This window comes from Gopherus evgoodei, chromosome 15, assembly GCF_007399415.2.
Source record: "Gopherus evgoodei ecotype Sinaloan lineage chromosome 15, rGopEvg1_v1.p, whole genome shotgun sequence".
Classification (NCBI taxonomy): Eukaryota; Metazoa; Chordata; order Testudines; family Testudinidae; genus Gopherus; species Gopherus evgoodei.
In genome coordinates this window covers 27,049,295-27,061,549 of record NC_044336.1, presented here as the reverse complement: position 1 = coordinate 27,061,549, position 12,255 = coordinate 27,049,295, and the positions used below count along the sequence as shown (strand labels likewise).

Below are 12,255 nucleotides of genomic sequence, written 5' to 3'. Positions count from 1 at the left end.
AGCCAGCTGAGGCTTAATGCTTGAACAGGGAAATCTGAACCACCCGTATGCTCAGCAGATTGTGTAGCTCTGGAACTGGGGGAAGAAGAGCCCACTCAACCCCTAGCAGGGGACTTGGTTACATTTCAGCCTGTAGCTGCTCGCTCCTCTGAGCTCACCATCACTGCTAAGGCCAGGAAAGCCATCCCAGCGTGCTCTGAAGCAGAACACAGATTTCACAGGAGGCATAGGCTATAAACAAGCACACTTTGTACCTCAAAACAAGAGAATTAGTCGAACTTTAAATATACACAACTTAGTGTTTATTAAAGTCACATTAGGACACCCCCTTTCCCCCCCCCCCGCTCTGTAAACATGGAACATTCTCCCAGGAAGCTTTCCGGACAATGGACCCTTCCCTCCTCCCAGCCCTAAGAGCAGACAGGTTGTGGGAGCTAAGAACGTTGGCAGGAGTCTGTGAGCAGGGCCCTGGCTGCAGGGTGTGATTTGTACACAGCAGGAGCCCACTCAAGCTTCTGTCCCGTGGGGTAGATCAGACACTGCTAGAAAGGGATTTTCCCCAGAGATTTTTAACTTGCCTGTTGCAAATTTTCCCCACGGGGACAGGTGGGCTGCTCTTGATGTCAAGCCCAAGGACAACACACAGACTTGTACATAACCAGCTCTCGCAGCCAGATGGACTCGCATGTGACGTGTAAACACTGAATAAACACCAATCTGTTGCCCAAGGCAGCCTGTGCCTGTAAGTTGGCTTCCCTGTGCCCAGTAGGATTGGGCAAGAGATCAGTCTGCAGGTGTGAAAGGGGCTGCTGCCCCACACAGGGATTCATGCTTCTACATAGGTGTTTTGTCCCTTCCATTGCCAGCCCTGCTAAAGTGCTCCAAGGGGTGGGTGTGTGTAACATACCTTCAAAGAACAAGTAGCTACAATATTGGATTCTCAGTAGAAAAACCAAACCACCTCAAACAGATTCCCACAGCAGCTCAGCCAAGGCCTGCAGGGCACGTGGTATCAACTGAGGTGCCTAACGCGTCACCTTCCTTGAAAAGATCTTCTGAAACCTGGCTTCCAGACTCAATGCCTCTCTGCCCCAACAGCAATGGGACTGGGCGGGTGCTATGCTGGGGAAAGGCAGCCAGCGTCCCTGGACCTTCCAAGGTACCATTAACCACCCTCCATACGCGTTAAGTGATTGAGCTGGTTACTAGTACATTCATTCACACAGGCTGAGGCACAGCACGAGAGGTTGAGTCCATATGGACTCACTGCCCCTCCCTCCCCAGCATGCCCCAGGCCCTAGCCTGAGCAGTGTTATAGACTGCCACTGGTGGATGACCCAAGCAGGGCGAGAGCAGCCAAGCACATATGATTAGCCTTAAACCTGTAGCACAACCTTAACGTGGGGGTAGAGTCAAGGGGATTCTCATTCCTGCCTCCCCCTCCCCCTCCGGCAGCCTGGAACTGGCTGTCGTGGCACATTCCCCCTCTCCCCCGTGTGGGATCATGCTGGATTGTTATTGTAGGGTTACTCATGGATTTTTCGAGGGCATCTCCAGGGATCAAACTGAAGGGAGTGACTGGAGACTCCATTTCCTCATTGTGCCCCAGCGAGATACTCCCCAGCAGCACCGGCGCTGCCAGCCCCTTTCTGCAGGACGTGGACTTGGCAGCACCCACAAGGAATGGGGAGGCCTCGCTTTGGAGTGAGCAGCTGTAGTGATGGTCTGAGAGCGACACGCAGTGAGCAAGACCCCAGTCCCTCAGCGTCCTGCAGCCCCAGCTGCTACATGTTGAGGAAGGAGAATGCAGAAGGTTCCCTGCTGCCCTCGCAGTCCCCGTGAGCATTGGTGCTGGCAGTCCCAGTGCAGGGCAGTGTCTGTGGAACACAAGAGGCACATCCCTCCCCACCAGAGTTGGCTACTGCTGTGCCTGGAAGAGCCATCAGCTCCATGCCAGCGAACAGGGAGAGGCTCTGAGGGGGTACAGCTGCCCCCTGCCTGCCATTCAACGTCTGTGCACGCCCGGAATCGATCCGGGCAGCATCCAGCCGGGCCTCCGGCCCCGTTAGTCTGCACTCCACCTCCTGCTGACACCGACAGTCTGGTGCAACATCCCCAAATGGCTTACAGGTCTCCCCTTCTGTGCTCTGCTCTCCCGCAGGGGCGGGCACGGCCACAGGATGCGCATCGAATGCTGGGGCTTTACATGTCTCCGAGAGGAAAGGGGCTAAGCTCACAGGCTTGAGCACGGTATCTCCTGCCAGAGGCATGAGGTCCATCAGCAAGTCATGCGTGTGTTGGAGGGAGCCCCCGGCAGGAGCAGAGGGATCCATGTCTGGCTCTGATCTCTTGGGAGACGGGCAGCTCCTGCACAAAGCCTCAAACTGCCTCAGGAGCTGGCACGGAAAGGGAGGAACAGAGCAAGGAGTCAGTGCAGCACAGCGGGCCTGCCCCACCACTGACCCCTTCACAAGGGGGCAGCCTTCAGAGGCCGGCCCCTGCCAGCCTGCTCCCCAGGGGGGCTGGATGGGATTTTGGGGAGCCCTTTTATGCTGCCCCCTCCATTGCCGGCTACTAGCATGGAGAGTGCTGGAGGAGCATGGGGTGTGCCATGCACAGTAGATCAAGCTGGTATCCTGCCTGGCAGGATTTAATACCTGATGCTTTGCAGGGGGCTCATCACCCATAACATACCTGACCAATTGTGCAATATTTCATTGGAGAGGAGGGAACATTCCTTCCTTCCTGACCTGTGCAGCCACCAGCTGATGCCCTGAAGCATGTTATCTCCTCTAGGAGCAAAGTTCAGCCCAGTAAGGTGGCGGGGGGAATGACCCTGCACCCTCTGGTGCTCCCTACTCCAGGGAAGGGAGGAAGTAGCTGGGTCTGGCCCGGCAGCACAGAGCAGTCCCTCAGGCTCGCAGGCTGTGCTGGGGTGTAAGCGAGACACAGGAGTCACCTTGGTTGCTTTGTTGGCCACGGGACCGGGGCTTCTTTGGCTGAGCTGCTGCAGGTGTGGCCGGGTAATCACAGAGATCTGCTCGTGGGCCAGCAGGTCGGAGCACAGGAGGGAAGATATGGCACACATGGACCTCTGGCAAGGACAGAAGAGAGCAGGATCAGAAGACAGGACCTATGCTGATACTGCAGCTGCAGGCAGCTCGTCCGAGCCCACAGCCACAGCCCAGGGAGATGGGGCTCCCTGATTACCCAGGGCCCAACATCAGCGGCAGAGCAAGTTTCCCCAGCCCAGGCAGGACCAGCTCCAGGGCCCAGTCACTCAGAGTCCATCCATGGGGCAAGGGGTGCTGGAGCTTTTGCCGTGGGAGCCCTTCCCCACTAGAGACTGGGCTGCACCCCAGCAGTGCAGGCAGACGAGGGCATGAACCAGCTCACAGCTACTGCTGACCCACACTAGATCCCAGTACGACCCAGACGGGCTCGTTTCCTGAGCCACCTCCTCCCACGGGGCAGCCGGGGAGCCCCTCCACACTCCTGAGGCTTCTCGGGCTGCTCAGTGGGCCCCATCCAATCGGCTGTCTCCCCATGCCTGTAGGAGCTGCAGTGGAGGCAGCGTCTCCCCCGTGCACCCACCATGCAGATGAGCTGGCTGGGGTCCTGCAGCATCCGGCTCAGCAGCTCCAGCACCACCTCACAGTTCAGCAGCCCGCACCTGGGGAGAGTGGGCAGCGCGTGGTCACGGCAGCAAGCGGGATGCAGCTTCCCAGGCTCGCGCAGGGATCCTCAGCCTCTCAGAGATGGCAGGGAGCAGCCCCATGACCCGCCCCCCTGGGACTTTCCTGCCCCATCACCTCAGGGGTCGCTGGCTGAGCCCTCCAGGGTGAATGGTGTGGAGCAGCACCCTGGCTACACTCCTGGCTCCCCGCTCTGCTTTGCAGCCAGATCCAGAGGGAAGGCAGGCTCTGCCCATCAGCTAGTCCAGGAAGGGGCAGGGGACCCAGGGGAGATTGTGTGACCAAGAGGGCTTCGGAGAACACCCAGCCCAGCCCCCTCTGGCACCCCGGCAGGGGTGGGGAATGCAACCTCCTCCCAGCCCAGGAGAGGACACGGTGGACTCTTACTCTTTGATGAAGTGCTGGGCCTCCTCCCGTGTCAGGAAGACCCTGGAGCCCCTGGTCAGCGCGCTCACCAGACTCAGCTCCTGCAGGCAGTCGCCCTCCACCCTGCCAGTGGGAAGGAGACACCAGCCTGTTACCTCTATCCTGCAAGGGAGGACATGCTCCCGGCCCCGCTCCCCAATTCGGAGGGGCAGTGAGCAGCTTCCCTGCCAGCTCAAAGACTCCACCCCTCAGCAGGGCACAGAGAGAGTGGGGTGCAGCTGGGCACAGGCCTGGGCACTTGCCACTCCTGCGTTCCAACCCAACTGGGGCAAGTCACTGACCCTGGCCACCTCCCACCAGCCCCAGCACACAGGCAGCTGCAGCCCTCAACAGCTCCAAGTGCCACCACCTTGCTCCGCCCACCCATGGGGGTGCAGGGGCCCCTGGGCACTGGCCCCACAGCGTGAAGCAGCTCAGGGTGGATGAACCCCCATCATCTGCCTGACTGCTCCCATTTCCAATGCACGGAGCTGGGCGGCTGAAAAACTAGGGGGGAAATGGAGACCCAGCACCCAGAGGGGACATGAATTAACAGGGCCTGGCAAGAGAGGAGACCATGCGCATTAAGGGACTTGCAGGGATACTGGAGAAGGGGGAGCCCAACGGTTTTAACCCCGGCTGCACTCCTGCCACAAGCTCAGAGCCCTTCCTTCTCCCTCCACCCTGGCCCTGGCCACAGGCCCTCTCCAGCCCCATCCCCAGGCACTCTGGCTCACCTCTCAGTTACATTCCCCAGCTCCCTGCTGGCCCCCGAGGGGCTGTCGCTGCCTGATTTGCTGTAGGAGTCGGAGGTCCTGCTCAGCTCCCCGTTCTCCTGCGAGGAGTTCTGGGAGCTGTGCCCACTGTCCATCTCTTCCCAGCCACCTCCTGCCTGCCCAGGTTGGTGACTCACTGCAGGAGAAGCAACAGCAAGAGAGAGTCACCCAGAGCCAGAGCTTCCTGCCTGCTTCAGGGACTGACAGACAGCTCTGCCACGACCCAGCCTCCACCTGCACCATACAGGAAACAGTGAGTGCTCCCTACGAACCAGGGTTCTTCTTCCGTTCCAGGCCTGGCCCGTGGAGCAGTGTTATGTGCTGCTAAATGGCAGCTGTGTTTCACCCCAGAGATGGCTGCATTTCAGTGCAGTGTGTGGCGATTCCTAGGATTTGCCAAGCATGCAGTGAGCCCGGGGGTGGGGGGCAAAATGGCTAACGAACATTAGGCATTAGCACCACTGCTTGGAGGAGCATCATCCAGCAGCGAGAGCCGGGAACTGGGTGCCTGGACTCTGGGGTTCTGTTCCCAGCTCCATCACTGAAGCTAAGGTGTCCATCTTTAGAGTAGGACCAACCTTCCCCTCCCGGCCACGGCATCAGGAGCCCTAATTCATCGGGGCGATTATTCGCCATAGCTGTCTGTGGGAGCTGCTTTCCATTGCCGCAGCTCCACGCACCTACCTCGCATGCTGTGGGCTGCAGCAGCAGGGGGCTTCTGAGGCACCACACAGCTTTTGCCAGGAGAAGGCGCCGTCACGGGCTGGTAGGCATCATCCTGTAGCTCCCTGGGGCAGGGAGGGGGGAACTCCGGGCTGGGCAGCACAGCGCTGGCGACTGCCTCGGCTGCTTTCTGTATGGTGGCGAGCAGGGCCTCGCCAGCGGAAGCTGGGCAAGCACAGGAAAGGCCGGGGTGTAAGTCTCTGTGCAGGGCTCAGCCCCCCCGTTTCGAGGACAGCACTGCCACCCACCCTCAGGGCACCCTCAGGGACTGTAGGGGCGTTGGGCTGGCAGACGGGCCTCTGCCAGCTTCAAGGAGGCCTGAGCTTCCAGCCCAGCAACCCTGCCCGTTCACTGGCAAGAAGTGGTCTCTGAATCCAGCCCGCCCCTGCCTGTCCCGAGCTCCTGAAACACACCCACAGCTACTTCCATAGGGAGCTGCCTAGAACAGGCCTGCATGCTTTGGAGCAATGCACGAGCTGGGCACCTCACAGGCACCTCAGCGGGGATGCCAAGCAGTGAATGGGCCAGGGAGACTGAAGTGCCCTTTCACCCCCAGCCTGGGCCCCTGGGTTGGGGCTCAGGGACAATGGCAGGGGCTGGGCCCAGGGAAGCTCATGCTGCTGCTGGCTGAGCTTTGGGCCAATGGCATGTCAGCCCAGGCCTGTTAGCAGCACATCAGCACTGCCAACCCGGAGCGTTCAAAAGCCACGAGCCAGGCCCCTGAAATCCCCAGCTGGGCTGGATAACTTGGAGCTTTATATTCGCATCAGAAACGTGGGGTTCTTGCTCTTTGCCCCCGGTTTTTGAGCACGTGGCGGCATCGGGTCGGGGTCTCTAAATCTTCTCTGCCGTGACCAGGGCTAAAAACTGGTTTCCTGTTTTAAACGGCTCTGACGCCGGGCCCCCAGGAGCTGAGGATGCAAGAAAAGCATCATCTGTTGGGAGTAGGGTGACCAGACAGCAAATGTAAAACATCAGGACGGGGTGGGGCGGAATAGGAGCCTATATAAGAAAAAGCCCCAAATATCGGGACATCTGGTCACCCTCATTGGGAGCCTCGGGATAAACCCCTGAGATCTGGCGACGTGGCAGAGGGGGCGGCGCGGAGCCGGGCCCTGGGGATGGCACTTACGGGAGCCGCTTCTCTCGCTCGTGAAGCCAAAGCCTTGCAAGGAGCTGCAGGGGCCAGGCTTGCAGCCCATTCCTATGACCAGAGGCACAGAGCACATTTCAGAGAGATCCAGGGTCCCCTGCCCATGCTGTGCCCCCCTTGCCCATTTCTGTATTCACGTCGCCCATCCCGCTGCCCGAGGGCCGGACACAGCCAACCCCAGCTCTGCAGGGGGCACTGAGCCAGGAAGCAACTGCAGCTAAACCAAACTCAGCCTGCGGACCAGACACAGCCCTAACCACTAGGTTAGCTGTGGGTGCTGCCCCCTGCTGGGGAAATGCTAGTAGTGCTGCGGAGCGGCCAAGCGCAGCCCAGAGCCCTACCCGCAGGAACACAGCCTGGCTGGAGCCTGCAGGGCTCCTTGCTTCGGTGACCTTTAGGGGTCGGATTTTCCAAGAGGCCGAAGGGAGCCTGGTGCCAACTCCCACTGACTCTCCATGACAGTTGGGCACCTAAAGCCCCTTGCAGCCCCCATCCCATTTCCTGACCCTCTGTTTGACGTGAGTCACTGCCCAGCGCCATGGCACCCACCCAACAGGAGCTGCAAGGGCCGTTGCTTTCCCTGTTCTGCCAGCACCTCCATAGCCTCCAATAAGGATGCATTTGTCCTGCCATGCGAGAGGCACTGCCTGAGTTCCCACCCCAGGCTCCCTTGGTGGGTGGGCTGCAGAGGCCACGCACTTAACAACTGGGGCCACGGGGCCGCAGCGGCTCCACCAGCTGGGAGGATGTGGCCAGCAGGGGCAGGGACCATTCCCCAGCTCCCTTAGCAAGTAGGATTTCCAGGAGGATCTGGCGTGAAAGCAACGCTGGGTCGTTACAGGACGAGCCAGTGTAAGCAGTGAACTGCCCCCGGGCCTGAACGCCCCTTCCCAGGACTCCCCTCATTGACAAGCAGCATGGGTTGAGGGGGAGCTTGCCCTGCTACTGTCTGAGCTGCACCTGTCCTGGGGTAAGGCGCTGCCATCAGCCTCTTGCCCCCCAGTACCTGTCTCTAGGGCTGCCAGCTTAGCACCTCCCAGCAGTGCTGTGAGCGGGAGGAGGGTGGAGGGAGTATTCACACCAGGGTGCTGGTGCTTACCTGTTGGGGGAAGTGGCCTGGAGGGCTGAGCAGAGGGCGGGGGCGACAAGGTATCCAAAAATAAAGCACTAGCCAAATCCTGCAGGGAAAGAACGGACCGTCACAGCTGGGAGAGGGCACTGGGCCCCCGGCCGGCTCAGCAAATCCCTGACCAATGCTTGGAGCAGGGGCAGGAGGGTGCCCTGAACTCCTCTGGCCCATGCAGAGTCCTCTCCCCAGGGTCAGTCCCCTGGGCGCGGCAGAGTGTCACTCACCTGTGCTGCTGCTCGGACCTTCTGGTACAAGCTGTTGCCGTGCAGGGGATCTGGCGGCCCTGCGAACACTAGAAGGCAGAGGGTGAGGAAGGGCCGGGATAGTACAGCTGTGTAAGGTCTAATGGGCACAGCTAGAAGGGTGTGCCAGGCAGTCAACACATCGCCCGGCAGTACCATCCCCTCTCCTGCAGCTCCCCACCTGAGCCCCCCAAAGGCTGCAGAAAGCTCACAGCCGGTGGCAGGGAAAGCAAGAGCACCAGTGGGATTTGGGGCTGGGGGGCTTTCCCTCTGCAGTGCTTTCCCCAGTTAGCATGAGGCTGGAACAGCGCTGCCCTCAGCTGGTCTCTCTCCTGGTAACAGCACTGACCCCAGCCCAGGCCCAGGGCTGCCCAGGTGCCCTGTTACCTGCTGCTTCCTGGATGAAGGCGGAATTCCTTTTCAGCTGCTGAAGGAACTGCAAAGAGCCATGTGTGCACATGTACAGCAGAATCTTCAGCACCTGGAGACACAGGAGAGGCTGAGCAGAGTCTGGGACACCAGAATCGGACACCTGAGGACTCACTCGTATGCCTGCTTCACCAGACCAGAACTGTTCGGGGATTGATGGAAAGCACCAGATCCAGACTCTGCCAGGGCGGGGACACACTGCAGAGACTTCGCTAGGAATGCCTTGATGCCAACCCCTCCCCAATCACACCATGGGGGTGGTGGCACCTGCCCCAGCCTCAGCCCCACCTTTCCTGGGAACATTCAGGTCCCAGGCCATTGTGGAGAAACTAAATGAATTCTTTGCATGGGTCTTCAAGGCTGAGGATGTGAGGGAGATTCCCAAACCTGAGCAGATGAAATTCAATGTTGATAAATGCAAAGTAATGCACCTTGGAAAACATAATCCCAACCATACATATATAATGATGGGGTCTAAATTAGCTGTTACCACTCAAAAAGATCTTGGAATCATTGTGGACAGTTCTTTGAAAACATCCACTCAATGTGCAGTGACAGTCAAATAAGCAAACAGAATGTTGGGAATCATTAAGAAAGGGATAGATAACAAGACAGAAAATATCATGTTGCCTCTGTATAAATCCCTGGTACGCCCACACCTTGAATACTGCAGGCAGATGTGGTTGCCCCATCTCGAAAAAGATCTACTGGAATTGGAAAAGGTTCAGAACAGGGCAAAAAAAATGGTTAGGGGTATAGAACGGCTTCTGTACGAGGAGAAATTAATAAGACTGGAACTTTTAAGCTTGGAAAAGAGATGATATGACAGAGATCTATAAAATCATGACTGGTGTGGAGAAAGTGAATAAGGACATTTTATTTACCTCTCAAAACATACGAACTAGGGGTCACCAAATGAAATTAACAGGCAGTAGGTTTAAAACAAACAAAAGGAAGTATTTTTTCACACAACGCACAATCAGTCTGTGGAACTCTTTGCCAGAGGATGTCATGAAGGCCAAGACTATAACAAGCTTCACAAAAGAACTAGATAAGTTCATGGAGGACAGGTCTATCAATGGCTAGGAATTGAGTGACAGGAGCTGGGAATGAGTGATGGGATGGCTCACTTGGGATTGCCTGTTCTGTTCATTCCCTCTGGGGCACCTGGCTGCCCACTGTCAGCAGACAGGACACTGGGCTAGATGGGCCTTTGGTCTGACCCAGTGTGGCCATTCTTATGTAGGTCCTGGCACCCCGAGCTCTCGCCTCCCTCCCACCTGCACCCTAAGAACAGCCCCTGGTGCTGCGCTCTCCTTGGCAGTGCTCAGCTGTTCAGTTACCTTCAGCTTGACGTGACAGGAGTTATTCTGCAGTCGGTTCAGGAGGTGCTCCAGGAGGCACTGACTGCTCCCTGGGGAGTCGTGGGAGATCTCTGGGAGGGTGCAGTGTTAGAGAAGTGACGCTCACTCCAGTCGTACTACTAACGAGTAACCGACGTCAGGTTAAAGGCCGAGGACTCCAAGGGTCAAAGGATCCTGCCAGTCCCTGAGCCATTCCCACTCCTTGAGCACTGCTAATGCAGCTTCATCACAGCTAAGCAAAGAGCAGCGGGTCTCCCCTCCCACCTCTGCCCCACTGAAGCCCTGCCTCCCTCACCCCACTGCATAGTCCCCCTCTACCCCCCACAATACCAGGGTCTTAAGCCTGCTGAACCTGGCTCCCCCAGCGGAGATTCACAACAGAACAGTCCCTCTACATTCTCTGCTCCTTGCACCCAAAGATCTCAGAGCACTCTGCACACATCCGTCCGTCTCTCAGTATCCCAGGAAGAGAGTCAGGCCTGATTTCTCTCCTGAGGAGAACTGAGGCACAGGGAGGTGGAGTATCAGAGCAGGGAAGAGAACTCAGATCACCAAACTGCCCCCTGCCCCCACACTAACCACTAATCCACGCTCTCACCATGGAGTGCGATTCCAAAGCACTAGTGATCCCTGCTTTTAGTAACTATTACCCAGGCAACGGAAATAACTGACCCTGGCCTTGAAACTTGCAACCGTCTCTTACTGTGCCTCTCTCACCCACAGCTCCAACGCTGGATTTCCAGCCTTACACTGGGAATAAAGGATACTTGCAATTTCCTCAAACAGATACCCAGGGCATGGGACGTCATCATCCGAGGTGCCTTTCATCAGAGTGGGCAGCTGAAAGAGACCAAGCCAATGCTGTCCAGTCAGGAGTAGAGGGCCGGACCCATCCCAGGGAGCCACCAAGCCCCCTTTCGACATCTCACCCCAACTGTTAATGCTGTCCCCAGGCGCATGAGATATCAGCTGGAACAGAACATCTGCTCCTGTCCCGTCCCCGACAGGCCCACAACTCCAATGCGCGCTGTCCATGTGCTGAAGGCACTGTCCACGATCCACCAAGACATAAGAGAATCTCCACGCCCCTCACATCAAACCAAGCAACTCCCTCAGCTCTCTGTTGCCATCATTAGCTGCCTCCTAGGGAAGCTAGGCTAGCCGGTTTGGGAAGGACATGGTACACCGCACCCTAAGAAACGTGAAGCCCTAGAGAAACGTGGTCAAAGCCTGGCTCCACAGAGACTCCAGGTCCCAGGCTCTGCCACTCAGATTCAAAGGGAGCATCACATGCTAGGCCTGGTCACCTCCAAGCTCCCACCCTGGGGTGAAAGCAGCTGCCTTCTGCTCCACTGGAGGCTCGTTACTGTAGGTCCAGGCAAGTTGCCAGCACAATCTCTCGGATAGGCAAAGTCTGGACAGGTCCCCTCTTGTCCCAGCACCACCAGGTGGGGTCACGTGGGCTCTGGATCATAGCGATTTCCCACACTCAGCGCCTGGCCACACAGGGAAAGCCCAGGAGGACACAGCACGCCCCTTTGTCCTCCCATATCAGGCGGGATCCTGAATTTGTCCGTGTGGAATATCAGCCAGGCCCAGGAGACACCAGGCCTAGGGAGAAGGTGTCTAACCACCCCCCGCCTGGAGAGCGAAGGCCTGTAACGACCCAGGCTCCTCACGGTGCGATGGTGGAGCCAGCACGGCGACCCCACACGTCCCCCCTCCAGGGCACCCTGGGACAGCCCAAGCCGGGGGGGCGGGGCAGGGTCAGCGCCACGCGACAGCAGGGGTAGTGACAACACTGAGCTGGGGGCGTGGTGACGTCACAGAACTGCATTGTGGCAATGACGTCACCGAGGCGGCAGTGACGTCACGCAAGCGTGGTGACATCGCCGCTCAGGAACCCCCCCGCGCGATTCCTCCCCGGCCCGGCCCCGTCGTCCCCGGCGGGACGGACAGCGACAGCCCCCGGCCGGCGCGGCCCTGTACCCGGCTCAGGAAGCCCAACCGGTCCCGCAGCGGCGCCGCCATGATTCTCTCTGCGCGAGTCCCTCGCTGCCCCACCTGAACCCGGCCTCGTCTTCTCGCCCCCTGGAACCTTCGCCCGCCAATTAGAGCCCGACTTCTTCTCCACTTAACCAATCAGCGCCGGAGGAGGGCGGGGCCAAAGGGGAACCGACTGACGCCACCTGCGCAGGCACGAGAGAAGGGCAGTAAATAACCGGCAGATCCTCCAATCAGAAGCTCCCATGTCGGATTAGGGACCAATCAGAAGGAACAAAGAAGGTGGGCGTTATTCGTAACCAATCCAAAGCCTCGTCTGGGTAGGGCAGGGCCGT

The 12,255-nt window shown here is 58.4% G+C and overlaps 1 protein-coding gene across 4 annotated transcripts; it reads right to left on the bottom strand.

Annotated features, from left to right (window-relative positions):
* Positions 1-269: 269 nt before the first annotated feature.
* TEPSIN (TEPSIN adaptor related protein complex 4 accessory protein) lies at positions 270-12,111 on the bottom strand. 4 transcript variants are annotated; one of them, XM_030534592.1, is made up of 13 exons: positions 11,981-12,111; positions 10,684-10,756; positions 9,896-9,987; positions 8,511-8,604; positions 8,106-8,173; positions 7,852-7,930; positions 6,732-6,803; positions 5,561-5,764; positions 4,838-5,012; positions 4,083-4,184; positions 3,595-3,673; positions 2,960-3,094; positions 270-2,396 (listed from the first exon to the last, which is right to left on the bottom strand). In XM_030534592.1, the coding sequence occupies exons 2-13, from the start codon at positions 10,742-10,744 to the stop codon at positions 1,785-1,787; spliced, it is 1,773 nt and encodes a 590-aa protein (XP_030390452.1). In that variant the 5' UTR covers positions 10,745-10,756; positions 11,981-12,111; the 3' UTR covers positions 270-1,784. The 4 variants fall into 4 exon arrangements, with proteins under 4 accessions (XP_030390452.1, XP_030390450.1, XP_030390451.1 ...); XM_030534590.1 differs by having other exon boundaries at positions 11,906-11,987; XM_030534591.1 differs by lacking the exon at positions 11,981-12,111 and adding an exon at positions 10,846-11,814.
* Between the last annotated feature and the right edge of the window lie 144 nt (positions 12,112-12,255).

Bases quoted from the DNA above. Each gene is read 5' to 3' on its own strand.
- TEPSIN (XM_030534590.1), bottom strand. From the start codon at position 11,947: ATGGCGGCGCCGCTGCGGGACCGGTTGGGCTTCCTGAGCCGG. The intron at 6,804-7,851 runs GTAAGCACCAGC...CTCTGGTCATAG, and splicing joins CAGGCCACTTCCCCCAACAG to GAATGGGCTGCAAGCCTGGC. The intron at 4,185-4,837 runs GTGAGCCAGAGT...TCCCACTGGCAG, and splicing joins CTGGGGAATGTAACTGAGAG to GGTGGAGGGCGACTGCCTGC.